This window comes from Urocampus carinirostris, chromosome 9, assembly GCF_059441175.1.
Source record: "Urocampus carinirostris isolate Australia breed hairy pipefish chromosome 9, RoL_Ucar_1.0, whole genome shotgun sequence".
NCBI classification, from domain to species: domain Eukaryota; kingdom Metazoa; phylum Chordata; class Actinopteri; order Syngnathiformes; family Syngnathidae; genus Urocampus; species Urocampus carinirostris.
The window spans coordinates 42,311,556-42,337,752 of record NC_142357.1 but is presented as its reverse complement, the minus strand read 5'-3'; the positions used below and the strand labels follow the sequence as shown (position 1 = coordinate 42,337,752).

The 26,197-nt window shown below is 40.8% G+C and overlaps 1 protein-coding gene across 1 annotated transcript in view; it reads right to left on the bottom strand.

Moving 5' to 3' along the window:
- The window catches only part of rnf38 (ring finger protein 38), a 34,333-nt gene extending 8,342 nt beyond the window's left edge, over nucleotides 1-25,991 (bottom strand). The window contains exons 1-9 of the mRNA XM_088343947.1: nucleotides 25,845-25,991; nucleotides 19,524-19,830; nucleotides 11,137-11,189; nucleotides 9,811-9,992; nucleotides 5,988-6,369; nucleotides 5,786-5,926; nucleotides 3,415-3,603; nucleotides 545-706; nucleotides 381-484 (exon numbers count right to left, since the gene is read on the bottom strand). Coding sequence (XP_088200073.1) covers nucleotides 381-484; nucleotides 545-706; nucleotides 3,415-3,603; nucleotides 5,786-5,926; nucleotides 5,988-6,369; nucleotides 9,811-9,992; nucleotides 11,137-11,189; nucleotides 19,524-19,809 — 1,499 coding nt within the window. The 5' untranslated portion in view covers nucleotides 19,810-19,830; nucleotides 25,845-25,991. The remainder of the gene's footprint in view (nucleotides 1-380; nucleotides 485-544; nucleotides 707-3,414; nucleotides 3,604-5,785; nucleotides 5,927-5,987; nucleotides 6,370-9,810; nucleotides 9,993-11,136; nucleotides 11,190-19,523; nucleotides 19,831-25,844) is intronic.
- Nucleotides 25,992-26,197: the final 206 nt, after the last annotated feature.

Here is a 26,197-nt window from a genome sequence, read left to right as displayed (position 1 = left end):
ATCTTATCAGCCTTACGTCCCGTTCCCGCCGTTCCTGTAAACAACATTTTCTAACAGGGTGCCAGGACCTCGCACCGCAGCCCAGCCAGTGAATATCTTTTGCATTAAATGTAATTTGTATTCGATTATATAAAATCCTTTATAGTCAAATGTATAAAATCCTTCAGTGGCTAGAGAGGGAAACGTGAAATAGGCCTGAAACGCAATGCGTGGAAACTATCACATACAGGGCTAAGTTTGTCTATCAGTTTTATAATTGAGGTATCAAGAGTAAAAGGTCTTCTCTGCTCCTTTTTAATCGTTTATTTTAATCGACCAATGGATAATATTTGCTGCAATAGATGTGTTCAATCAGTAAATGTGAGATAAAATATACTCACAGGAAGTAAGGCAGGAGGCTAGGATGGTAAGGCGAAGGCGGCAGTGGCTGCTGCGAGCGGTACCTCCGCCCGGCCAGGCGACGGGGGATGAAGTTGGGGTACGACTGGGAAACAAATCGCCCGTCAGATTTGATCCGAATTCCCGATTCGCCGTCGGCACTCACCACTCCGAAGAACTCCTGGGGCAAAGGCTCATGGGAAAGGAAGTGGAGCTGCGTGGAGTGCGGGGTGAGGGCCGGGTGGGTGGCAGGCGGGTAGTGGAGCCCGGCACCCAAAGACAGATGCTCGCCCAAAAGCTCCACGTCGTTTTCTATCCTCTGTAACGGCTGCGAGGGAAAAACCGTTAAGATTTAATGACAGCGGTGGAATGATACAGTAGACCCCCGGGATACGGTGACCCCGCCTTAAGACGGTGGAATGAAATGTTTTTTCGTCCACTAGACGACATCAACAACCAATTATATATGATTAAAACTTGATGGAGTTTGTGCGTATGACGAGTTAAGCCTCTGAAATACCCGTCTGCTATCTGTTGATGTCATATAAGATGCTGGTCTGCTATTGGTTTGAGTCTAAGCATCATTGAAATACAGATATGCAATTGGCTGAATAACCTACCACAATGACTCTTCATTCAGTTGAGACCATCATGATGAGACATTACTGGTTGTTTGTACTGTATTCATTTGCTATGGGTCCCAAGGCTTGAAGGGATGAGAAAAATCTTTCATATTTTAGTTTGTAAGGGCCAAACTGAGTGGTTTCCTGTTTTGTTTGTTCCCCCTCTCATGCTTTTTGACAGTTGCGGGCTTCTCGTTTTCAGGTGGGAGAGCTTGCACAGTAGGTTGTTCACCAAATACTCATTTTCCCCACTGTCGGCCTCGAGAGGGATGGGCGCCACCAGGCTGTATTTTGCCCAAGACACACCACAGCAAATGAAGCCCCTACTATCCCAGTGGTTAGGGGATACAAGCAGGTGACTAATTATCGGGTTTATCTTTCTTATCGGGCTGAAAACTGACTTCATCTTATCATCAGTCTGATAATTGTCAGTACGATAATTATCTTTTGGGTCTAAAACGACCCCTGAAGTGTGGGAGAGCTTAAAAAAAATTGGCTAACCGTAGAAGAAAATTCAGGCAAAGACTTGCTTAGATTTTTTTTTTTTCAACTGCAGTTGGAGAAGCACCGGGAGGAGCGGATAATTTACTCTTTCGTCTCGCTGGCCATGCTCCTTCTGGCTTTTCCCCAGCCTGTCTTTGTGTTTTATTGTGATCACAAGACATGGGAAAGTACAAACACAAAGTTAAAAGATCGCCTGGCCCGCTTGGTTAAATACCAACACCTTCAAACAATGACAGGGAGACTAAGAGACACCAAAAGGGAACATCAAAGTGATTAGAGATACACACCTTGAGCAAATACGTTTAAGACTACTTTACATTTTCGTGTACTCTTCCTTAGTTAGGCACCAGTGTCAGCACGTATAATGATTTTTTTTAATGTGGCAATAGCAATACTTAATCTCCCGTTATCACTATGTCATGTGCACAAGGTTGGGGAGAGCTTATGATCAGTTGCATGGCTCTGCATGTCTTAAGTTTGGTCAGTTCAGTACGTTGAGTTTTGTGTCAAGAATGTTTTTGTTAAGTCAATGCCGATTGAATTAGTATTTACTGCTACGCTAGTTAAATGAGATTGACAGTTGTGGACACAGTATGCAAACAAGTAATAGATGAGAATGACCTTGTTTTTGTGGCTGTTCAAGCCCGGGACCTAAAATACAGCGCGGCCAGTACAAAAAAATAATTACTTTCTTAAAATTGGGCATGGACATTTCTATAGTCTGATTTACTGTAGTTTATTTAAAAATCTACACATAGGTAGTACTTACCCTATAATATTTTATTTTACAGTTTTATCGGGGTTCAGGACGCATGAGGTATACATTGATATACAGTGGGTTGCAAAACTATTTGGCCCCCTTGAACTTTGTGACCAGCTGTAGACCTCAGCAGTTCATCCAGCGTGATCATGGCCCTCTTTGCTGCATCTCTGATCAGTTTTCTCCTTGTATGAGCTGAAGGTTTAGGGGGACAGCCCAATCTTGGTAGATTTGCAGTGGTCTGATACTCCTTCCATTTCAATATCATTGCTTGCACAGTGCTCCTTGGGATGTTTAAAGTTTGGGAAATCTTTTTGTATCCAAATCAAGCTTTAAAATTCTCCACAGCAATATCTTAGACCTGCCTGGTGTGTTCCTCGTTCTTCATGATGCTCTCTGCGCTTTGAACAGACCTCTGAGACGATCACAGTGCAGGTGCATTTATACAGATACTTGATTACACATAGGTGGAGATCATTTATCATCGTTAAGTCATTTAGATCAACATTGAATCTTATGAGCTGAAAGTTTGGGGGGACGGCCCGATCTTGGTAGATTTGCAGTGGTTTGATACTCCTTCCATCCTTGGAATGCTTAAAGCTCGGGAAATCTTTTTGTATCCAAATCCAGCTTTAAACTTCTCCACAACAGTATTTAGGACCTGCCTGGTGTGTTCCTCGTTCTTCATGATGCTCTCTGCGCTTTGAACAGACCTCTGAGATTATCACAGTGCAGGTGCTTTTTTTCCACAGAGACTTGATTACACACAGGTGGATTCTATTCATCATCATTAGTCATTTAGATCAACATTGAATCATTCAGAGATCCTCACTGAACTTCTGAATAGTTTGCTGCACTGAAAGTCAAGGGGCTGAATCATTTTGCACACCCACTTTTTCATTTTTTATTTGTTAAAAAAGTTTATAATATCCAATAAAGTGTGTTCTACTTCATGATTGTGTCCCACTTATTGTTAATGCTTTACAAGAAATCACAGTTCTAAATCTTTATGTTTAAAGTCTGAAAATGTCACAAAGTTCAAGGGGGCCAAAAGGTTTCGCAAGCCACTGTAAGTTCACCTTCATGAGTTCCCCGCGATGTTGTATCCAGGGGGACTACGGTTAAACATATCAAAATGTTGCTACTTACAGAACGTGCCTGTTGCGCTGCATAGGGTCCAAACTGTCCCGGCTGGGGCAAGTGAGGCGGATGGTGGGGGAGGTGCGTCGGGGGATGCGGGAGGTGAGGAGGGGGCAGGAGAAAGGTGGGGTCACTGGACAATAGGGAAGGGAAGGGGTACGCCATGGGTAAGTGCTGCACCGAGCAAGTCTGCAGGACCTAAAGGGGAAGTAAAAGAGGTCAGTGAAATGAAATCTGCTGGAAAAATGAGTTGAAAGGATACATACTGAGTTTTATTCCAATAGCAAATCACTTAGCCTTTTTTCATACTTCGTTTGCATACATCCTTCTCCAAACGTCTTTCAGAACAATACAGTAGATAATAACTTCAAAAGAGATTGAAAAGGATGTTTTTGACTAGTAAAGCTCACTATTGTTCGTTATTTTGACTGTTATGCACTGTTTACATCATTATCTTTGTCTTTCAAAACAATATAGTAGAGTAGATAATAACTTCAAAGGAGATTGAATAGGATGTTTTTTTATTTTGACTAGTAAAGCTCACTATTGTTGGTCATTTTGACTGTTATGCACACTTTACATCATTGTCTTTGTCTTTCATAACAATATCGTAGAGTAGATAATAACTTCAAAGGAGATTAAATAGGATATTTTTTTATTTTGACTAGTCAAGCTCACTATTGTTGGTCATTTTGACTGTTATGCACACTTTACATCATTGTCTTCGTCTTTCAGAACAATATAGTAGAGTAGATAATAACTTCAAAGGAGATTTAATAATATGTTTTTTTATTTCGACTAGTAAAGCTCACTATTGTTGGTTATTCTGACTCGATACCGGATACTTGTTTACATCATTGTCTTTGTCTTTCATAACAATATCGTAGAGTAGATAATAACTTCAAAGGAGATTAAATAGGATATTTTTTTATTTTGACTAGTCAAGCTCACTATTGTTGGTTATTTTGACTGTTATGCACTCTTTACATCTTTGTCTTTCAGAACAATATAGTAGAGTAGATAATAACTTCAAAGGAGATTGAATAGGATGTTTTTTTACTTTGACCAGTAAAGCTATATTGTTGGTTATTTTTGACTGTTATGCACTGTTTACATCATTGTCTTTGTCTTTCAGAACAATATAGTAGAGTAGATAATAACTTCAAAGGAGATTAAATAGGATATTTTTTTATTTTGACTAGTCAAGCTCACTATTGTTGGTTATTTTGACTGTTATGCACACTTTACATCATTGTCTTCATCTTTCAGAACAATATAGTAGAGTAGATAATAACTTCAAAGGAGATTGAATAGAATGTTTTTTTATTTCGACTAGTAAAGCTCACTATTGTTGGTTATTCTGACTCGATACCGGATACTTGTTTACATCATTGTCTTTGTCTTTCAGAACAATATAGTAGAGTAGATAATAACTTCAACTTTTTACAACAGATTTCGAAATTAGCATTGTGGATTTTTTTTGCACAGTTGGCTTCAAAAATCTTTAGCCAGTAGTGACCGATTCAACTCATGATTGGCAATTTAGTTCGCCAATGAAATTCCCAAGTTGAAATTATACCATTTTCTGGGGGTGTATGAAAATCAGGGCTGAAAATAAATGTGCAAAAATACCGCCCGGGATACTATGGACGTTTTGGCTTGGGATTTTAGGCCAATTTTCAGGAAAGGGGTTAAATATGAATGGTAGTAAGATAAAAGTCGTTTTAAAGCGAAATACATTTGTTTTTTTTTGTCAGGCTATTGTTTTTATTTTTATTTTTAGACCTATTAATGGCGTTAACTCAACCAGAAAAAGCTTTTTTGTGTGCTCGAATTTGACAAACAGTATCATGGACAGTTGTTCAATGTGCATTTGGCAGGAAAGAGGAAGTCCGTCTTGAGAAAACAAGGTAAACTCGTAACGGACGGGTGCGTATGCCCAGCTAAATAGATGGATCTGACCATCTGGGCAGAATGATCGCCATCTCATGTCCTGGCCACCCAGATCACCAAATCTCACACCATTTCAGTTCTTTTTGTGGGGAATTGTGAAAAGATTGGTTTATGTGGCCCCTGTTTCAAGAGACATGGATGAGAAGAAGGCAGGACTAACAGAAGCTGTTGAGACCATTGAAAAGAATTTGACATGGGCTCGATGGGTGTTGTGTGACCAATGGTGCTCACGTTGAACATCTTTGAACATTCCATGTCAAAATTGAGATGAAAAGCTTTCTGAATTTACCCGATGTGTTTTTATACCCTTAATAATTTGAGATATTCAATGTCGAAATGTTCCTAAGCCTTTTGAAACAACCTGTATATGCGCAATAATTAAACCTTGTGGGGTTTTTTTTACGGTAAAAAATAAAATAGAACTCACAGGGGGAGCGACACTGCAGACGGGATAGTGCTGTCCACTGAAGACCACGGAGCACGCTGGGATTTGTTGTGGAGTGGAGCGAGGCGGCAGACCGGGCGGAGCCCCCGGGGGGGACACGGTATACGATACGGGAGCTGAACCCTACACACAAACGAGAAACGTAAACGTCGTCCGGAAGTCGAAATGTGTCTTGAAAACTCGCCTGTTCCTGGAGGTCCAGCACCCCGCTGCTTTGGGGGTGCAGCAGACGAGGGGAGAGGTTGGAAGACGGGTGAAGGGGTCTCGGGGAGGGATTGGGCGCGTGGTAAGCCTGGCGTTCCTCCATGCCGTGGTTGGGCCCCCTGAGAGGCTGCTGGCCGTAAGGCGGGTATCCCTGGGGCGGCGCCGAGTGACGGAAGTTTTCGTCCTGGTGTCCCGGCGACAGCCCGTGGTGGGAGTGCAAGTGGGGGTGATGGGGATGGTGGGGGTGGTGCGGATGGTGGTTGTTGGCGCCGTTGAAATGGTGGTGGTGGTTGTGGGCGTTGTGGACGTGGTGGTGACGCGTCAGGCGGTCTCGCCGGCCGCGGGGGCGGCGCATCGGAGGGCTGTGAAGGGAAAAGGAAGAGTAGACAAAGAGAAGCTGAGCAGAGCTGGACGAATTGCTACCGGACTCAGTGACACAGACTATCTACCCTGGTCATATGCCTCGAGAGGGGTGACCGACAGCAAGACAACACATACAAAAATTAAGAAAATAAAAAGGAAAAAGTAGCAAAGAAACACACACAAACATTTTTGGACCATGGCCAACCCAGATGCCCAAACACCCCAACAATAACGTGCTCTCGTCATCCCTCTAAATGAAAAGGGACACGAGAAAGCGGCCATGTCACTCGGGTCAGGGTGACACAACAAACTCTTCTGTTCAACAGCAGGGCCCGACAGCTTTCGCTGGTTTACCCCTGCTGCATCATACGAATGCCCTGCCCATCCCTTAGAACGCCTCCAAACATTAGACTATCCTTTCACAACACCTCTCCAATCATTTCAATCACCAACAAGAGCTCTAGCTTCCACTAAATTTAGACCTCTTTCCTGCAGTGCACTCATAACACCATTCATCCACGTCAATCCTTCCTCTTGGTCTCCTTCCATTGACTTCTGCTCTGTAGATCCTCTTCAACATTCACTCCTCATCCATCCTCTCCATGTGTCCAAACCAACCGAGTACTCTCTTATCCACACGCTTGTTCAGTTCCCCTACTACTCCAGTTCTGTCTCTCACAATTTCATTCCTCAATCTATCCAATCTTGTCACTCCTAACATACTCCTCAAACACTTCATTTCAAAAACATTTAATTTCCTTCTCAAATCTGTGTTCAGCAACCAAGTCTCTGCACCATAACAGAGACAGACTGATGTGCATTATTTGAACACCATTCATGGTTTATTTTCCCAGAAACGTACAGTTTAAGTTGCTTGTTTTTTAGGAAAGAAAACTAAATCACAATCTTCAATTATATCAAATCACAATACTTTCATAATAATTTCAGAATCGTGATATTATTCAAATCGGCACCGAAGCATATCATCTCAGCCCTAGAAAATAGGTTGTAAAATGTGTTGGTGCGCATGACGAGCAAGACTGCAACAATGACTCGACGTCAACGAAAATTGGTGATAGAAATAGTCGCCAATGGAATTCATTGTTGACTATTGTTGCCAGGAGGGTTTAATAAGGCTCAGTCAACCACTAAAAAAGTGACTTACATACGACTTGCATATGATTTACAGTACATTATGTATATTAATGCTCTTCCCCCTGAGATTCGATCTGCAACCTCAGTGGAAATGTTTAAATCTAAGCTTACTTCTATTCTATAGCTTATGAATGACCTATATTTTATGTTGACAGTATCAGGTGATGGTGTCATAATAGTCTGTAGTTTGCAATAGTCTTTGATCTGTGCAGCCCTTTGAGAGACTTTGTGATTAAGGGCGTCACAAAAAAACATGACTGAAAAATGATTGGGGAAGTATCGCTCATGTATTTAGACAATGATCACGTCAATAATTGTTAAAATCAAGTTTCCAAGAAAAATTAAAATTGTAATAAATGTTATTTGATCATTTTCACATCTCATTTAAGCTCCACCAGAGCATCAAGATGAAGATGTATTCCCATGTATTCGTCACTGTAGGGCAGTGATTTTCAACTACTGTGCCGCCATGAGAGATCGTCAGGTGTGCCGTGAGAAATGATCCAATGTCAATTTTTAAAATTTTAAATGTCATAAAACATTTATGAATCATTTTCTGCAAATATGATGTCATTGTCGAGTGTCTGTGCTTTAAAAACTGGGGGTATTATAAATTATATTGTCATTAAATATACTGTTTAGTGTCATTTTATAACAGTTTTGGTTGGTGGTATGCGGCAAGATTTTTCCAATTTAAAAAAAAAAACATGGCCTGGCTCAAAAAAGGTTGAAAAACACTGATCTACTGTATAGAAATAAATAAAAATTAAACGTTTTTTAAGCATGCAAACAAATTTGTTGTTGATGCCGTGAAGCGGTGATGTGTAGTGAAAAAAATGCCGTAAAGAGGGGCAGAAAAAGATCTTTTTTTTTCACACCGATAAATAAAAATATTGTATGGCGAAGTTGCTGTATCCTGATTATCTACTGCAGTGATTTTTAACCACTGTGCCGCGACACACTGGTGTGCCGTGAGAAATCGTCAGGTGCGGCGTGAGAAATTATACAATGTCACTTTTTAAAATTTTAAATGTTAGATAACATTTTGCAAATATGTCATTGTCAAGTGTCTGTGCTGTAAAAACTGGGGGGATTACAGTGTACTGGTTTGCCCGCGTCCCTGCGTCCTAGATGCATCATTTTTGCTGGGGACGCATTGGGTCAAATCAACGTGCGTCCCCGGGACGTAACATTTTTGACACCAAATTGTCATTATTACCCGATTCCTTTTTTTTTAACAAAGATTTACCGCACTCCAAACTTTTCGTCAGGCAGATCCGCCGGCCGCCATTGTTGTTTTGGTCTCGCGCCGATCTCGGCAAACGAGATCTCGTTGCTTCGAGACGACGTCATTGTTGTGGCGGTTGTCGTGTGAAAGAGAAGTATGCCTCCGAAAAAACAGTTGGTATTAGGTGCAAATCAACAAAAAAAATGGTAATTTCTTCACTGTCGGTAATAAGTCGAAACATAACACAGAAAGTGGTAACAACGGCAATAATTCCGGCACGAAAAAACGGCGGAGAAATTCTTCAGAAGACCGTGAAGGCAAAGAAAACACGCGTGTCGAAGCGAACGATTCGACGAAAGAAAATAAACAAAAGAATACTCCGAGCAAGAAAAGGACTTTTCTGCCAAAATGGACTCGATTATATTCCTGGTTACGCTATGAGGAGGATGATAATGGATTGGACCTTGAGAAGGCATTACAACTATGGCGGGACAGCAAACCACAAAGAACATATGAACTGAAAAATTTGATAACTGCCTTGTATTACCAATTAACTGTGATGATTAAAACTGCAAAAATATATAAATATTTCAGCAATATTATTTTGTATAGTGTACAATATTGTAAAGAGAAAAATCTCGAAGTGATAACTGATTCGTATTACCAATAAACTGCGATGATTAAAACTGAATGAATATATAGATTTATATTAAATATTTGTCGCCGATTTACAATTTCAACCGCGATAACACAAAATTTTGGGGAGCCATAGATCTCTGTTGGTACCCATAGATCTTTGAGCATGCGAGTCCCTGGGACCCATCACTTTTCACAAGTAAAATGAACACTGGTATTATGAATGATATTGTAATTAAACCAACTGTTCAGTGTCATTTTACAACATTTTTGGTTAGTGGTGTGCGGCAAAATTTTTCCAATGTAAAAAAAAAAACATGGATGGTTGAAAAACACTGCTGTGTCATGCGCTATAACGTTTGCCCATTCTCTTTGTGCAGCATTCATAAATCCCCCCTGAAAAGAACATGCATGAGCTAACCTTCTGCGATTGCGTACGGGGGTGTGGCATCTCTCCTGCGCGTAGTGGGTGTGGGGTCTTCGAGTGGGCGGGAGCTCCCAGGGACGAATGGGAGAGGAAGGAGTCGCGGGGGGAGCAGAGTTGAGATCTAAAATGGACTGCTGGGAAAGACGTTGCCTTTTTGGGCTTGGGCTGTCTTCCATCTGACAAAAAAAGAAGATTGCAACTTGAAATCAGTCACAAAAAAACTAAACGTGAGGATAAATATGACAGCGACAAACAATGTTCCCTGTAATTTTCCTTACGGGTCTTCGCGTTCACACAAAGTCGGTGAGTAACGCTTGAAACAACAGTGAGCAACAGCAATCCCAAGTGTGGCAACTAAATCATTATCAAACATGTCCAAAACTTGACATCACCTTACATTTTGCTGAGTTTTCGGCTATGCAAAATCATTTTTCACTTTTAAATGAATTGACTCATGTACTATTGCAAAGGTTGTACGGCCTACAAACGTCATTAGTTTTTACAAAGATTTCCATTTCTTTTTTTTCCTGGTATCTTTTGTCGCATAATACTAACATTTTTGGGGGCTTATTGAGTCGGTTGCACGATACGGAACTGTATTACATTTTTTAGGGGAAGTACAATGTTGGCAACAAGATTCACTAGATATAATTGGAAATGATTTGAATGCAACAAAAACTTTTTCCTCTTTTTCCCCTGTTTTTTCATCTGTTTTTTTAAATTCCTTTTTTTTTTTTTTAAATCTCATTGTGTTTATTTTTCCCCTTTATTTGCTTTTTTCTTTTCTTCTGGCTTTTTTTCAGAATTTTTACTGCTCTTTTTTCCCTCTTTTGTTTCATTTTTTTCTCAGCTTTTCACTACTTTTTCATTTTGGTATTTTTTTCTTTTTTGTTCAATTACACCACTCCCCCCCCTCCCCCAAAAGTCATTTTGTGCACAATTTTACATAATATTTGGTCGTGTAGGGATTAAAGAAGCAAAAACAACCTGAAGAGACATTTGGGACCCGAAAGAGCCGGTTCTTTTTAGTGAGCCGAGCCGAAGAAGCCGGTTCTCAAAAAAACTCTACTGACTTTACTCAACTTCGTTCTACATCAACCTTGACTTCAAAACACCGCATTTAGAACACAGCGTCAGGGGACCCCGTGTATTTTTAGCTTCATGCACTGTAACTTTGACTTAATTCGCTTCTTTATTAGCAATTTCGAGCCTTTTGTGAGCTAACTAGATTTTCTTGTGCTCGGAAAAGCTCTGGGTAGTGCGCAATTGCGCACACACGCAGCTTAGAGGGAACATTGGCGACAAATAATGAACACTTACCTTGTCTCGATCGTCGCTGAAGACATTGTCGGGATGAAAGTGGAGCACTCCTCCTGCGGGACGGCCAAAAGGGGAAAACACATCATCAGATAAGGTGATGCGAAGGAAAAACACCATCACAAGACGCCGGGCAGGCACCACAAACCGACATTTTTTCCCGAAGATGTGAAACAGCGACCGGGCCTTCTACCCTCAACAAAAACCAGCAACAGAAAGGGACCTCATTCATTGCGTGGTGCCTCTTTGTGCTTTTCTTGACGGATGCTCGAAAAAGACACCCTCCATCTTTCTAAATCTCTTTTTGAACTCCTGTTCGCTCGCTAGCCAGAGTATTTCACACTGTTATCAAAGAATCCTTTTCAGAGCAACGTGCAAATGGTCACACCAAGAGCTCTGGGATTGAATATTTGACAATAATATTTCTTCCAAAAGAATAAAATGAAGTGCTGCTGGGCTGCTGCAAACACTGATACCGTACAGCAGTCCTGTGATGTACTGCATGCCCTGAAAATACATATTTTAGCTGACTGACTGAAAATAGTGGTAAGATAGATACTTTATTCATCCCCGTAGGGAAATTCAGACTTCCAGCAGTATCCTTGTGTTGAAAAAAAAAAAGATAAAATAAAAGATACAGAATACAAAAATACCCAATATAACGTGTTGATATAGAGTATTTAAATAGTTCTACGGGAAATACAAACTGTAATAAAAATAGGGTAATATTCAAATGTGGGCTGGGGTTTAATGTGGGCTTTTACTCCCACGGGTGGAGTTAAAGAGCCTCATGGCATGAGGAAGTAATGATCTCCTCAGTCTGTCCGTGGAACAAGACTGTGGACAGCAGTCTGTTTTGGAGATGATGCTGTGTAGCGGATGTGATGTATTGTCCATGATTGACCGCAGCTTTTTCAGTGCCCGTCTCTCAGCTACAGTTGTCAGGCTGTCCAGCTCTCAGTGGAGAGGCATCCTTCTTCATAGCGCTGCCGCCTAGAAGAAGGCGCTTGCCACAACAGTCTCATAGAACATTTGCAGATGTTGAAGGACGCCAGCCTTCTGAGGAAGTACAGTCGGCTTTGACCTTTCCTGCATAGAGCTTCCTGTGTTGGCAGTCCAGTCCAGTTTATTGTCCAGCTGCACACCCACGTATTTGTAGGTCTGGACAAATTCTACACATTCTAATTATTAATTATTTTTGAGACAGCAGCCAAGTAGCTAACACAAGTTGCTAGAGGAGGAAACAGTGGGGAAAAAAGTCAAAGATGCCCGGATGGAGGATTCAGCGTGCAATCCTTTTAAGAAATGTATTTAATTTGTCAACAATTGAAATAGTTAGGATTACTTCGGGTTCCGGAGCAAAAACAATAGTTTCCACAGTGCTAAAATAGTTAAAGGTCCATTCCACTAGAATGAGCTCCTTAATTTAGCATCAACTATTTAAGAGACGCTAGAGCGTAGCGTTAGCAAAAACATGAGCAAAATTCAAGCCAGGGAATGCTGGAACATGATAATGTAAAGCCGCTCCAATTTTTGGAGATCACAACCTTGATTAAGTCCTTAATAACATCGTATCGTCATATACAATTATGCTAGCGGCTAAAGTAAAGCTAACCAAAGTATTGCTTTTTGTCCATTTGGAAAGCTGTGTGAGTAAATAGGAGTTAAATCCAAACGAAAGACAACTGTAACGTAAATAAGAACTAACGATCTTTCCAATTTTTATAGATCATGATAAAGCCTTTAATGTTGTTGCTCCTTTATATTGTGTAAATTATAACCTCATCTTCTTTGTTCCTTTGTCTTCTTTTATCCTAACTGTTAAATGTGAACCTGGAGTGCCACGTCCAATTTCGTTGTCACAATATGTTCAACCCATTTTGTAACAATGACAATAAAGGTATATTCTATTCTATTGATTTAATATCGTCGCATACAATGATGTTTAAAGCTAGCCATTAAAGCGTTGCTAATTTGGCTAGTGGTCACATATGGAAAAGGCTAAATACAAGCCAGTGAGTAACGGAACAGAGCAAAATCTTTCCATTTTTTGGAGATCATTATCTTGTTTAAGTCTTTCATGGGTTACTTGCTAGTTGCTAAAGCAGAGATAGCCACTAAAGGGTTACATTTTGCTAATTTGGCTAAGTGCTACGTTAGCGAAAAGAAGAACTAAATTCAAGCCAGGGATTCTCGGAAAAGACTAACCATCTTTCAATTTTCTGAGATCACTATCTTGTATACTGGTAAGTCTTTCATGGTTTACTATTGTTGGACATAATTATGCTAGTGGCTAAAGCGAAGCCGGACAACAAATTGCTAATTTGGCTACAGCTACTTTTGTGAAAATAAGAGATCAATTCAATTTTGGGGAGATTGCGATCTTGATTGTCAGTATCTACTTTTGTCAAATACAATTGTACTAGCTGTTAAAGGTATATTGCTTATTATTTGACCACTAGATGTCGAAAGCAAGCGAAAACCCGTAGTAAGTCAAGTCAAGTTTATCTGTGACTTAATCAAAAGGACTCTCAAAGGGCTGTACAGACTACAGACTATTATGACAGCTGATCTAAAACCTACATGAGTGCAAGGAAAAACTCAAAAACCTCAACACGTCCACCGAATTGGAAGACCGGGACGATCTGGTCGGACTGGTATCGCTACAATGATCATCAATAAAGGCTGTGGGAAGGAATTGATCTAAAATTTATCCTTCAAAATAAGATATTTTCAATACTATTATCTAGATCAGGGATCGCCAATCTTTTTGAAAATGAAAGCAACTATTTTATTGATATACCAGTTGTATGTGAGTGTGTATGAATGGGTAAGTGTGAAGCACATTGTAAAGCGCTTTGGGAGATCTTCATTGACTTGAAAAGCGCTATAGAAATGCAGACCATTTACCATTTAAAATGAGGAAAATGAAGGAACCTTGAGACAGGACCCCCCTTCCAGGAAGACCAAGCTGATGTTGCAATAACAAATAAACAGATATTGTCAACATAAAATATAGGTGAGCACAATGTAGCAGCAAGATGTCAGACGGACATGGAGGCCAGCACTAGTTATAGATTCCACAATGTAAAAAAAATACACATTTCTTGACCTATGAATACTGATAAAAAAAGAACATTTGTATAATAGTTCTTTTATTTTTGCCTAGAATTCAAAGCAAAATTTTTGTTTAGTTTTTTTACTGAGTGATGTTTTTTTTGGTACCATTAGTAGGAAATAAATATTACACACCGTCCCTTAAGAGCACAGGTGTCAAACGGGCAGCCCGTGGGCCAGATCAGGCCCGCTAAGGGATTGAATCCGGCCCGTGAGACAACACTCAGAGAAGCGCAAGAGAAAAACAAGCTGCAGGTTGAAATATGTCAACTTGATGTTGCCAAAGAAAGGTGCCTCTCACTAAGACACTGTACTTGTATTTATTTCTCTCTGGTACACCATCAAGTGCGCGCTCTCTCTCTCTCTCTCTCTCTCTCTCTCTCTCTCTCTGGTACACTATCAAGTGCGCCCTCTCTCTCTGTCTCTCTCTCGCTTTCTCTCTTTCTCTGTCTCTCTCACTGTGTCTCTCTCTCTCACCCCTTTTCTCCCACTCTGTCTTTTTCACTCTCTCTCTCTCTCTCTGTTTGTCTCTCTCTGTGTCTCTCTCTTCCACCCCTTTTCTCTCACTGTCTCTTTCACTCTCTCTGTGTCTCTCTCTCTCTTCCACCCCTTTTCTCCCACTCTGTCTCTTTCACTCTCTCTCTCTCTTCTACCCCTTTTCTCCCTCTCTCTCCCTCCGTCTCTCTCTCCGTCTCGGTCTTGATTTGTATCCATTGTTCGCCCTCTCTCTCTCTCTCACTTGATTTGTATCCATTGTTCTCTATCTCTCTCTCTCTCTCCTCTTCTCACACTTTTGTCTGTCTCTTTCACTCTCTGTCTCTCTTTTTCTCGTGAGCAAAATTCATCCTGGGGACAGAAGGCGATCTATTATTTTTGGGAAATCACGATTTTGAATAAGTCCTTCAAGATTTCATATCCTTATATCATCCACCTCTTGTGCTTCGCTTGGGGTTTTAATATAATAAAATGCACTAGGAAAAGGAAAAAAAATGCTAGGCCGGCTGCTTATCTGACATGGCACACGTGCAATCGCCATGCATACTTTTTTTCTGCGGCATAAAAAAAAAAACGTCCCTCAGATCACAAGACTTTTTGGCTGGAGCGGGGCCCGAAAAGAGATTTCATCACTAAAAAGAAACAGAACCCCTTCTCGTCCCTCCTCCTCCTCCGGTCCGGATCTGAAAGCAAAGCCTTTTGTTGTCCTTTGCCGAGGAGCTCTGGGGCCATGTGAAGTCTGCGATAGCCAGGCCTCAAAGACGCGGGGGCTCAAAGACACCCCCGCCAAAGAGATACTGGAGGCCACATGCCGTCTTGTATCCCTCACTTGCTTTGTGAGCCACTTCATCTTCTTCGCTTGGGGGCCAAAATGGAGATCTGCTCAAGAAACCCTAAAGAGAGATGATCCTACCAGCGATGCGGTTAACCCCTGAACGTTCCTTGCCTCAAATCCCAATCCAAGATGTGAAGTGTTCTGGTTTGCCCGCGTCCCTGCACATCATTTTTTGCTGGGGACGCATATTGTCAATTCAAGGTGCGTCCCTGGGACGCAACTTTTTTGACACAAAATTGTCATGATTACCCGATTACTTTTTTTTTAACAAAAATTTACCGCCAATGTTCCCTGTAATTTTCCAGGGGTCTGAGCGTTTACACAAAATCGGTGAGCAACGCTTGAAACAACAGTGAGCAACGGCAATCCCAAGTGTGGCAACTAAATCATTATCAAACATGTCCAAAACTTGACATCACGTTACATTTTGCCGAGTTTCCGGCAATGCAAAATGATTTTTCACTTTTGAATGAATTGACTCGTGTACGATTGCCTACGAACGTCATTTGTTTTTACAATTCTTTTACAAGATTTCCATTTCTTTTATTCCTGGTATCTTTTGTCGCATAATACTAACATTTTGGGGGGCTTATTGAGTCGGTTGCACCATACACAACTGTATTTAATCACATTTTTGAGTGGAAGTACAATGTTGGCAACAAGATTGACTTGGTATAATTGGAAATTATTTGAATGCAACACAAACTTTTTCCTCTTTTTCCCAGTTTTTTTCTTTTTTTTTTTAAATTTCTTTATAAAAAAAAATCTCATTGTGTTTATTTTTATCCTAGCTGTTACTTTTTTCTTGCTTTTTTATTCTCTATTACCTTTTTTCCCTTCATTAGCTTCTTTCTTTTCTTCTGGCTTTTTTTCGGAATTTTTTCTGCTCTTTTTTTCGCTTACTCAGCTGTTGCTAAACTACAACACAGCACCCCGACGCCATTCTGTTAATCTGTTCAGAAACAACAAAAGGATACTGCTGGAAGTGTGAATTTCCCTACGGGGATGAATCAAGTATCTATCCATCTCGCTATGTATCTAGTTAAGCATTGGAGGCACGATTTTGTGCGCGTCCCAGTTGTGTCATCTGCCACGCTGTGTATGTCCCGGTTTGTTTTCCATCAATCGGTCCCAGATCAGATCTGGCCTAATCACACGCTTGAACCCATTAAAAAAAAAAGATGAATTTGACCTAAACTGACACTTTTAAATAGTTCAGTCTCAAGCCAGTCATAAAAATGACACACGATGTTATAGCTTGGGGGGGAAATCCCTCAAGGACTCCAAATTCTAATCAGGGAATTGCTATTGTGTGTCTGGGAGTACCCCGCCCCCCGCTTGGAGACAGCTGGGATGGGCTCTAGCACACCCTTTGAGCGTGGAGTGCTATAGATGATGGATGTTTTATTTTTTTGTGTGCCATCCGCACCCATTATCATCTGGATCTCTGTTGAATACAAATGAACTGGGAATGCGTGATAAGTATCGGGTAGAAAACGGGCAAATTTTACGTCAGAGTCATCAGCCCGAAGGAAAAAAAACTGATAGTTACTCAGTTGTAGTTGAATGAATGAATGAATGAAAACTTTATTCGAACATTAAAATAAAAACAGAACAAAAACAATAACTCAACAACAAAATAATATTACATAATATGTTTGAAAAGCGGTAGTAAGAAGCAAATGCTTATATTCCCTACCTCTTCATCTTCCCCACCAAATACACCAATGATACAACAACAATTGTAATACCGTAAATTCCGGACTATACAGCGCACCTGATTATAAGCCGCACCCACCACATTTTAAGAGGAAAACCGATTTTGTACATACACAAGCCGCACCTGTATATAAGCCGCATGCGCCCACATTTAAACATGTAACACAAACACAAAATTAACCCAAACCCGACTTCAAGTCCCGCGATTGAAACTAAATGTCCTTCATTAAAGTCCACAGTCCAAAAATCACAACCGGCAAAATGAACGGAAAATGATACCGGTACTTAAGGTTTCATGCAGACCTGCAGAGTCCGGGTCCCGTTGAAAGTAATCCAAGGAAAAAAGTGCATATTTCTAAAGGTAAGGGTGGGAAAAATATATCAAATGAAGACATTTACTCACGCAACTCATCTCATCTCATTAGCTACACCGCTTATCCTCAGTAGGGTCGCGGGGGTGCTGGAGCCGATCCCAGCAATCATTGGGCAGTGGACACCCTGAACTGGTTGCCAGCCAATCGCAGGGCACACGGGTACAGAAAACTCACTCGCTCATTCATACCTAGGGACAATTTGGACCGGCCAATTCACCTGAAATGCATGTTTTTGGAATGTGGGAAGAAACCGGAGTGCCCGGAGGAAACCCAAGCAAGCACGGGGAGAACATACAAACTCTGCACAGGAAGTCTGGAGCTGGATTTGAACCCACGCAGGAGGTTCCCAAGACATGAACTGTGCCGCACATGCGCTAACTACTGCGCCGCTGTGCTGCCCCTCACGCAACTCCTTTTTCTTTAACCAACTTTTTACCCCCTCTTCTTTCCTTGTCCGTCCCTCGCCTTTAGCGGTACCCACTTAAACTCGGCACCCCGCGTTTGTTCCGCCCCTTATTTTTCGTTCACCTGTGCAAAACATATCGGAATAAGTGTCTAAAATAAATACAAATAAATACATTAAAAAAATATACAGTCGCAAATATATATTATACATGGGTTACACATATTTACAAAGAAAGAGAGAGTTTTCAAAGCTTTAATAATAATAATATAGCTTTGACCGGACAGTTAATGGTAGCAACAATCGAGCGCCGCTAGCGGCCGTTAGAAAAATGACATAAATTGGCCGCATCACTGAATAAGCTGCAGGGTTGAAAGTTAGGGAAAAAAGTAGCGGGTTATAGTCCGGAATTTACGGTAATATTAATAATAACAGTTATGATATAACAGTAGCAACAATAACACAAAGTTGCCATTCAGTATTGGAGCACTTGTCTAATGGTTAATGGTCTGCATTTATATAGAGCTTTTCAAGTCACCGAAGACTTCCCAAAGTGCTTTACAATTTGCTTCACACTAGGGCTGCGCGAGCAACCGAGATCGTAGTGCAGTAGTGAAACCGCAAATCAAGGTTTTGTAGCGAGTGATGGAGTTTGGCCAACCACAATTGTTACTGTTCCGGTTTAATCAAAGGTCTTCTCCCAATCTCTGCATCTCTGTAAGGGCACCACTTCTGATGGTGTGTCTTGGGAAGGTACAGCCTCCAGGCACCCTCTCCAGGTTGGGGTTTGTTACCCCCAAATGAAACGGGAAGTACTGGTTTCCATGTTTACCGGTAGCAGGAGAAGCCTGCTGATCTTACTCAGAGAGATAGAGAGATAGATAGAGGGATAGATAGAGATAGATGGAGAGATAGAGAGAGAGATGGAGAGATAGATATAGAGATAGATGGAGATAGAGCGAGATAGAGAGCGAGATAGATGGATAGAGCGAGATAGAGATAGAGCGAGATATATAGATAGAGCGAGATAGAGAGCGCGAGATAGAGCGAGACAAGATAGAGCGAGCTAGAGCGAGAGAGCGATAGCTAGAGAGATAGCTAAAGAGAGATGGCTAGAGAGAGATATAGAGAGAGAGAGATTGAAAGAGATATAGAGAGAGAAAGATAGAGCGAGAGCGAGAGATAGAGCGAGAGCTAGAGAGAGATAGAGGGATAGAGAGATATAGATAGAGAGATATAGAAAGAGATATAGAGAGATAGATATAGATATATAAATGTATATATTTGGGGCACCTTGTACACCATTATTGTATTTTCACCTCACAAATAAACACGACCCGACCATTTGTGATTGGCAGGCTAATAAGCTCGACCGTAGGCCCGTATGTGGCCCCTGGGCCACAGTTTGCCCACCCCTGTCACACCTCATTAAAAAGGAACGTCTTACCATTTCCGGGGTGCCGATGAGTCCCCTGGCGCTGGGCCCCCGCCGCCACGTAGGTGCCCGCCTGTTGCGGGTTAGGGTTTTCGGGGTATCGGTGGGGAACCCAAGCGGGGTTGCTTTGTTGCGGGAAGCTCATGGCGCCGACTCCGCTTCCGACGCCGCCCCCGCCGGCGCTCAACACGCCCCCGTTAGCTAGCGCGCTAACGCCGCCGTTCGCTCCGGCCGGGTTGTTGACGGCGAAATGATAGAAACCGGATCGGGACCGAGAGCGGGTCCTCGGGGGGTCCATGATGGGCTGCACCGGCCGAAACTGAAAAGACGGGGGGGAAAAAAATTGTTAGCACGTTAACGCTAATTCGAGTATACAGGGTTCGCACATATTTCCATGGCCAAATTCAAGCACCTTTAAGGAATTTCAAAGATTTCCCATTTCTGCAGAGCATTTCAAAAGAAATTTGGAGGGAATCTTGCATTAAGTCAAGTCAAGTTGATTTGTTTGGCCCTTAATCACAAAGAGTCTCAAAGGGCTGCACAGATCAAAGACTTTTGCAAACTACAGACTATTAAGACACCATTCCCTGATCTGAAACCTACATGAGGGCAAGGAAAAACTCAAAAACCTCAGTCATGTTTTTGTGACGCCCTTAATCACAAGAGTCTCAAAGGGCTGCACAGATCAAAGACTATTGCAAACTACAGACTATTAAGACACCATTCCCTGATCTGAAACCTACATGAGGGCAAGGAAAAACTCAAAAACCTCAGTCATGTTTTTGTGACGCCCTTAATCACAAAGAGTCTCAAAGGGCTGCACAGATCAAAGACTTTTGCAAACTACAGACTATTAAGACACAATCCCCTGATCTAAAACCTACATGAGGGCAAGGAAAAACTCAAAAACCTCAGTCATGTTTTTGTGACGCCCTTAATCACAAAAGAGTATCAAAGGGCTGCACAGATCAAAGACTATTGCAAACTACAGACTATTAAGACACCATTCCCTGATCTGAAACCTACATGAGGGCAAGGAAAAACTCAAAAACCTCAGTCAAGTCATGTTTTTGTGATGCCCTTAATCACAAAGAGTCTCAAAGGGCTGCACAGATCAAAGACTTTTGCAAACTACAGACTATTAAGACACAATCCCCTGATCTAAAACCTACATGAGGGCAAGGAAAAACTCAAAAACCTCAGTCATGTTTTTGTGACGCCCTTAATCACAAAAGAGTCTCAAAGGGCTGCACAGATCAAAGACTATTGCAAACTACAGACTATTAAGACACCATTCCCTGATCTGAAACCAACATGAGGGCAAGGGGAAACTCAAAAACCTCAAGATGAGTCAAGTACCGTAAATTCCGGACTATAGAGCGCACCTGATTATAAGCCGCACCCACCACATTTTAAGAGGATAGCCGCTTTTGTACTTAACACAGCCGCACCTATATATAAGCCGCATGCGCCCACATTAAAACATATAACATAATCACAAGATTGACCCAAACCCTACTTTGAGTCCCGCGATTTTAACTGAACATAAAGTACACAGTTCAAAGACCACAGCTGGCAAAATAACGGAAAATGATACCGGTATTTAACATTGGTTGCAGACCTGCAGAGTCCGGGACCCGTTAATAGTAATCCAAGGAAAAAAGTGTATATTTCCAAAGTTAAGGGTGGAAAAAATATATATCCACTATTGTCTTCTGTGTCCACAAACACTCACCTTTACCCCACTTCCCGTCATCCCCCGCGTCTGTTACACCCCTTCTTTTTAATTGGTCAGTGCAAGACTTATCAGAATAAGTGTCCAAAATAAATACAAATAAATACATGACAAAAATATACAGTTGCATATACATAATATACATGGTTACACATATTTACAAAGAAAGACGGTGCACCGAGAGAGTTTTCAAAGCTTTAATAATAATATTATAACTTTCATCCCAAACCGTGCCTGTGAAGGTAGCAAAACGCTACCTAGCAACACGCTCGCAACGCAGTAAACGGGTCTGTTAAAAAAACATACCGTCCTCATCTTCCTCCCCATTACTGACGTCATCAAAGTCGTCTTCCCCAGTATGGGCAAGAGACTTTGTCATATAGACGACGTCCAACGCTCCCTTACTCAAAAACACGCTCGCAAGGTAAAGTTTGCGTGCAGTAGCTCTGTTTCCTCATTTATCGGACTGCTCGATTGAGTTTAGCTTGTAAGCTGCGTCATGCGCCTTGAACTCGAGCGCCGCTGGCGGCCGTTAGAAAAATGACATAAATTGGCCGCATCACTGAATAAGCCGCAGGGTTGAAAGTTTGGGAAAAAAGTAGCGGCTTATAGTCCGGAATTTACGGTAATGTTTATTTGTGACGCACTTAATCACAAAGAGACTCAAAGGGCTGCATAGATCAAAGACTATCGCAAACTACAGACTATTATGACACCATCACCTGATACTGTGAACATAAAATATAGGTCATTCATATGCTATAGAATAGAAGTGTGTTTAAAGCCTGGATTAAAACATTTCCACTGAGGTGGCAGATCCAATCTCAGGGGGAAGAGCATTCCAGAGCACCAAAGCACCCAATGGAAAACACTGTCGGATTTCTTCTTGGCTCTTGGGATCACTAATTTTTAATCCAGCGTGCGCGTTTTAGAGCTGGAACTAAATCGATTAATTGGTCGATTCTTTTCTTTGATGAATCGATGCATCGGAGATCTTAGATATTTAATTTCCTCCTTTTAATTTAAATATCCAAGTTTTGGACGGGTAGGAAAACAGTGGACAAAACAGAATATTCTGTAATATAAAGCAGCTAAAGAAAATCGAAGTGTTTGTCAATGAACTTGACATTAAACAAAAATAAATACAAATATATGCAATACACCAGCAAATACTCTTTCCTACCACCTTATTCAAATATCGTATCGTATTTTCATTTTATGTGTAGCGATTTTTTTTTATCATCACCAAAAAATATCCAAGGTGAAACCCACTTTTTCGTCAAATGTTTTGGGGTTAAATTTTTAAGAATGATAAACATTCCCAAGTTGAAAATGTTATTTACTAAGTATACTTAAGAATTTGCCCCTTGTGGAGAGTTAGACATGTCATTACTATGAATAATTTTCCTTTTTACTCATCGTTTTATTCATTTTCAGATTTTTTTGACTGTGTACTTCTGCTCCCTTGAAAATTGTTTTGTGATCAAACAGTCAAAAACTATAAAGTGTAAATTTACAAATAGGTTTTCTTAAATCACTCTCGGCACTCCTGTATTTGCATCGATTCAACGTACTTAATGGCACATAAATCACGTGATACCACAAATCTATGAATTAGTTGCCAAACGCTTATATCAATTTTAATCGACTGGCTCGATTTGTTGTTGCAGCCCCAGTGCATTATGATTTTTAGATTTTGAGTCAATTGCGACTATATCTGTGGACCTGAACCATACGTCTGTAAATATTTTGAAGGCTAATCCTTCCCCATAGAGGTGTGGGATAATAAGGTGTTAATATGTAACTTATATTTTCAGTTGCAGGAAGTTCTTACCGTTACCATTTACCACTGGGGAAAGCTAGCTTAATATCTTACACGGCTCATAATAAACGCCCATAATGCTCCAATACACATATCGTAGTGCCATGATAAGGTGTAGCATGCGCCTGTCCCGTAAAGGGGGAATGACACTTCATAGGTCAATACCATAGTAACTAATGCCAGCTGCCGGTAATCACAAGAGAAGAACAAATAAAGCGATGCCTCCAGGGAGCAGTGTCGGCATCACTATTAAGCCCTTAACGTTCCCGTAAAACTTGCCTTAAAGGGGGATTTTTGGACCGGAATGAACAGATGACTAAATCTACTTGAAAAATGAACGCATGAATTAATCGAGAATTAACTCTTAACAAGCCAAAATATCTTTTAACTCAATATGCCTACTGGTGTTCAAATTTAACTCGGGTAATAAGGTCAAATTTCTATCATCTTTTTTTCAAAATGTAACCACTATAAGTCTACTAACCACTTCAAAAGTCAATACAATAAATCTGTCACAATAACATTAAAATAATCGCAAATTAACTCCGCCAGAAGACCTTTTAATTTAATAACTGAAAATATGTTTAATCACTGTAACCTATATTTTTCAACTTTCTCCCAACAATGTAACCACTAAAGGGTCCGCTTAAACAAATTGAGAAGTCGACGCATTAAATTAATTGTAAATTAACTCTTAACACGACAAAGCAACTGCACGTATTCAAGTTTCAAACGGAAACATGACAAATTACCGGCTCAAAATCGATAAAGTCGCCTTTTATTTCCAAAATACAACTACAACCAACCACCTGAATGCATTAACTCGCTTGCGAATTAACTCTTAACGCACGCAGCACCGCGCATTTCTGCCAGCTTTAAAGCCCCCACACAGGCAACATGGCTAAGCTAATTTTTTAACGCGATGAGGCTACATCGTGTTTTAGAATCAAGGCATAAAATTGACACTTTAGCCCCTCAAAATGGACGATTTATAGTCAATATGTAAGCACTAAAGACAATTAACTAAGCTTTAAATTTATTGCGAATTAACTCAGAAGACATTTGAATGTCATTGCAATTGTGAATCAAACACTTCAGTCGATATCAATAATATAAACACTTTTTTTCCACTAAAGGCGACTCAAACCACTCGAAAAGTCAACGCATTAACTCACTCGCGAATTAACTCTTAACGCACAAACCACCGCGCATATCCGCCAACTTGAAAGCCCCCGCACAAGCAACATGGTTAAACTAGTGTTTAACGCGATGAGGCTACTTCGTGTTTTAGAATCTAAGCATAAAATTGACACTTCAAAATGGAAGATAGTCAATATGTAAGCACTAAAGAAAGACAATAAACTACTTCAAAAGATAAAGCTTTAAATTAATCGCCAATTAACTCAGGAGACATTTGAATATCATTGCAATTGAGAATTAAACACTTCAATCTGTCAAAATCAACAATGTATACTTTTTTTTTCACTAAAGATGACTCAAACCACTCGAAAAGTCAACGCATTAACTCACTTGCAAATTAACTCTTAACGCACGAAGCACCGCGCATTTCCACCAACTTGAAAGCCCCCGCACAAGCAACATGGTTAAGCTAGTGTTTAACGCGATGAGGCTACTACGTGTTTTAGAATCAAAGCATAAAATTGACACTTTAACTCCTCAAAATGTCCGCTATATCTAATGATTAATGACAGACAATTAACTACTTCAAAAGTCAAAGCTTTAATTTGATCGCAAATTAACTCAGAAGACATTTGAATAGCATTGCAATTGTGAACGAAACACTTCAGTCTATGTCAACAATGTATACACTTTTTTCACTATAGGTGACTCAAACCACTCGAAAAGTCAACGCATTAACTCGCCCGCATTATACTACTTCAAAAGCAAAAGCTTTAAATTGATCGCAAATTAACTCAGAAGACATTTGAATAGCATTGCAATTGTGAATTAAACACTTCAGTCAAAATCAACAATGTACACTTTTTTTTTCACTAAAGATGACTCAAACCACACGAAAAGTCAACGCATTAACTCGCCCGCATTATACTACTTCAAAAGTCAAAGCTTTAAATTGATCGCAAATTAACTCAGTCGGAAGACATTTGAATATAATTTAAATTGTAAATAACCACTTCCATCAGTCAAAATCAACAATTTATACACTTTTTTCACTATAGGTGACTCAAACCACTCGAAAAGTCAACGCATTAACTCGCCCGCATTATACTACTTCAAAAGCCAAAGTTTTAAATTGATCGCAAATTAACTCAGTCACAAAGACATTTTAACATCATTTCAATTGTAAATAACCACTTCAATCAGTCAAAATCAACAATTTATACACTTTTTTCACGAATGGTGACTCAAACCACTCGAAAAGTCAACGCATTAACTCGCTTGCGAATTAACTCTTAACGCACGAATCACCGCGCATTTCCGCCAGCTTTAAAGCCCCCGCACAGGCAACATGGCTAAGCTAACGGGCGTTAGCTCCGAACCAGCCCTAAACACTCCGCCTCGGCCATAACGCGTTAACTTTTCCGAAAGAAAACGACGCCGGCCGGAAAAAAAGAGACATAAAAGTGGAGGGACTCGGCGACGGCGAACTAAGCTAGCACCTCCGTTAGCATCATGTCGGCTAGCAAAGCTAACAGGAAGCGAGCCACGGCAGGAAAAACAAGTACGAAAGTGGTGACGTTAAACGGGGGACTAAATGTCCGTTTTTGTCGACGGGAGAACGGCAAAGGGTACTCACGGAGGGGTTGTCGCGGGCAGCGGTCTTTTCCGGGCTCCGTAAACGGGAAAATGAAGCTTTTTTTCGGCTTTTTTTCTCGGGGACGATATCAAATGTTTTCTCCGGTCAGCAGGGAGTGTAGAGGAGATCAATCAATGGGAGGATCACGGCAACAGTCAGGCAATAATAATCGAGCGCGGAGAACAAGACGACGAGTGTTCTCCCGTTTTAAGGTAAAACCCCTCCTAACATTCAGTTAATATTTAATATTAAAGATTTCCAATCTAAAATAAAACACAACAAAAGACAAAATACCGTTAAACAATCCGTTTTAAGAGTCATCAAATTTCTAGATTCGATTACAAATGCCTAGC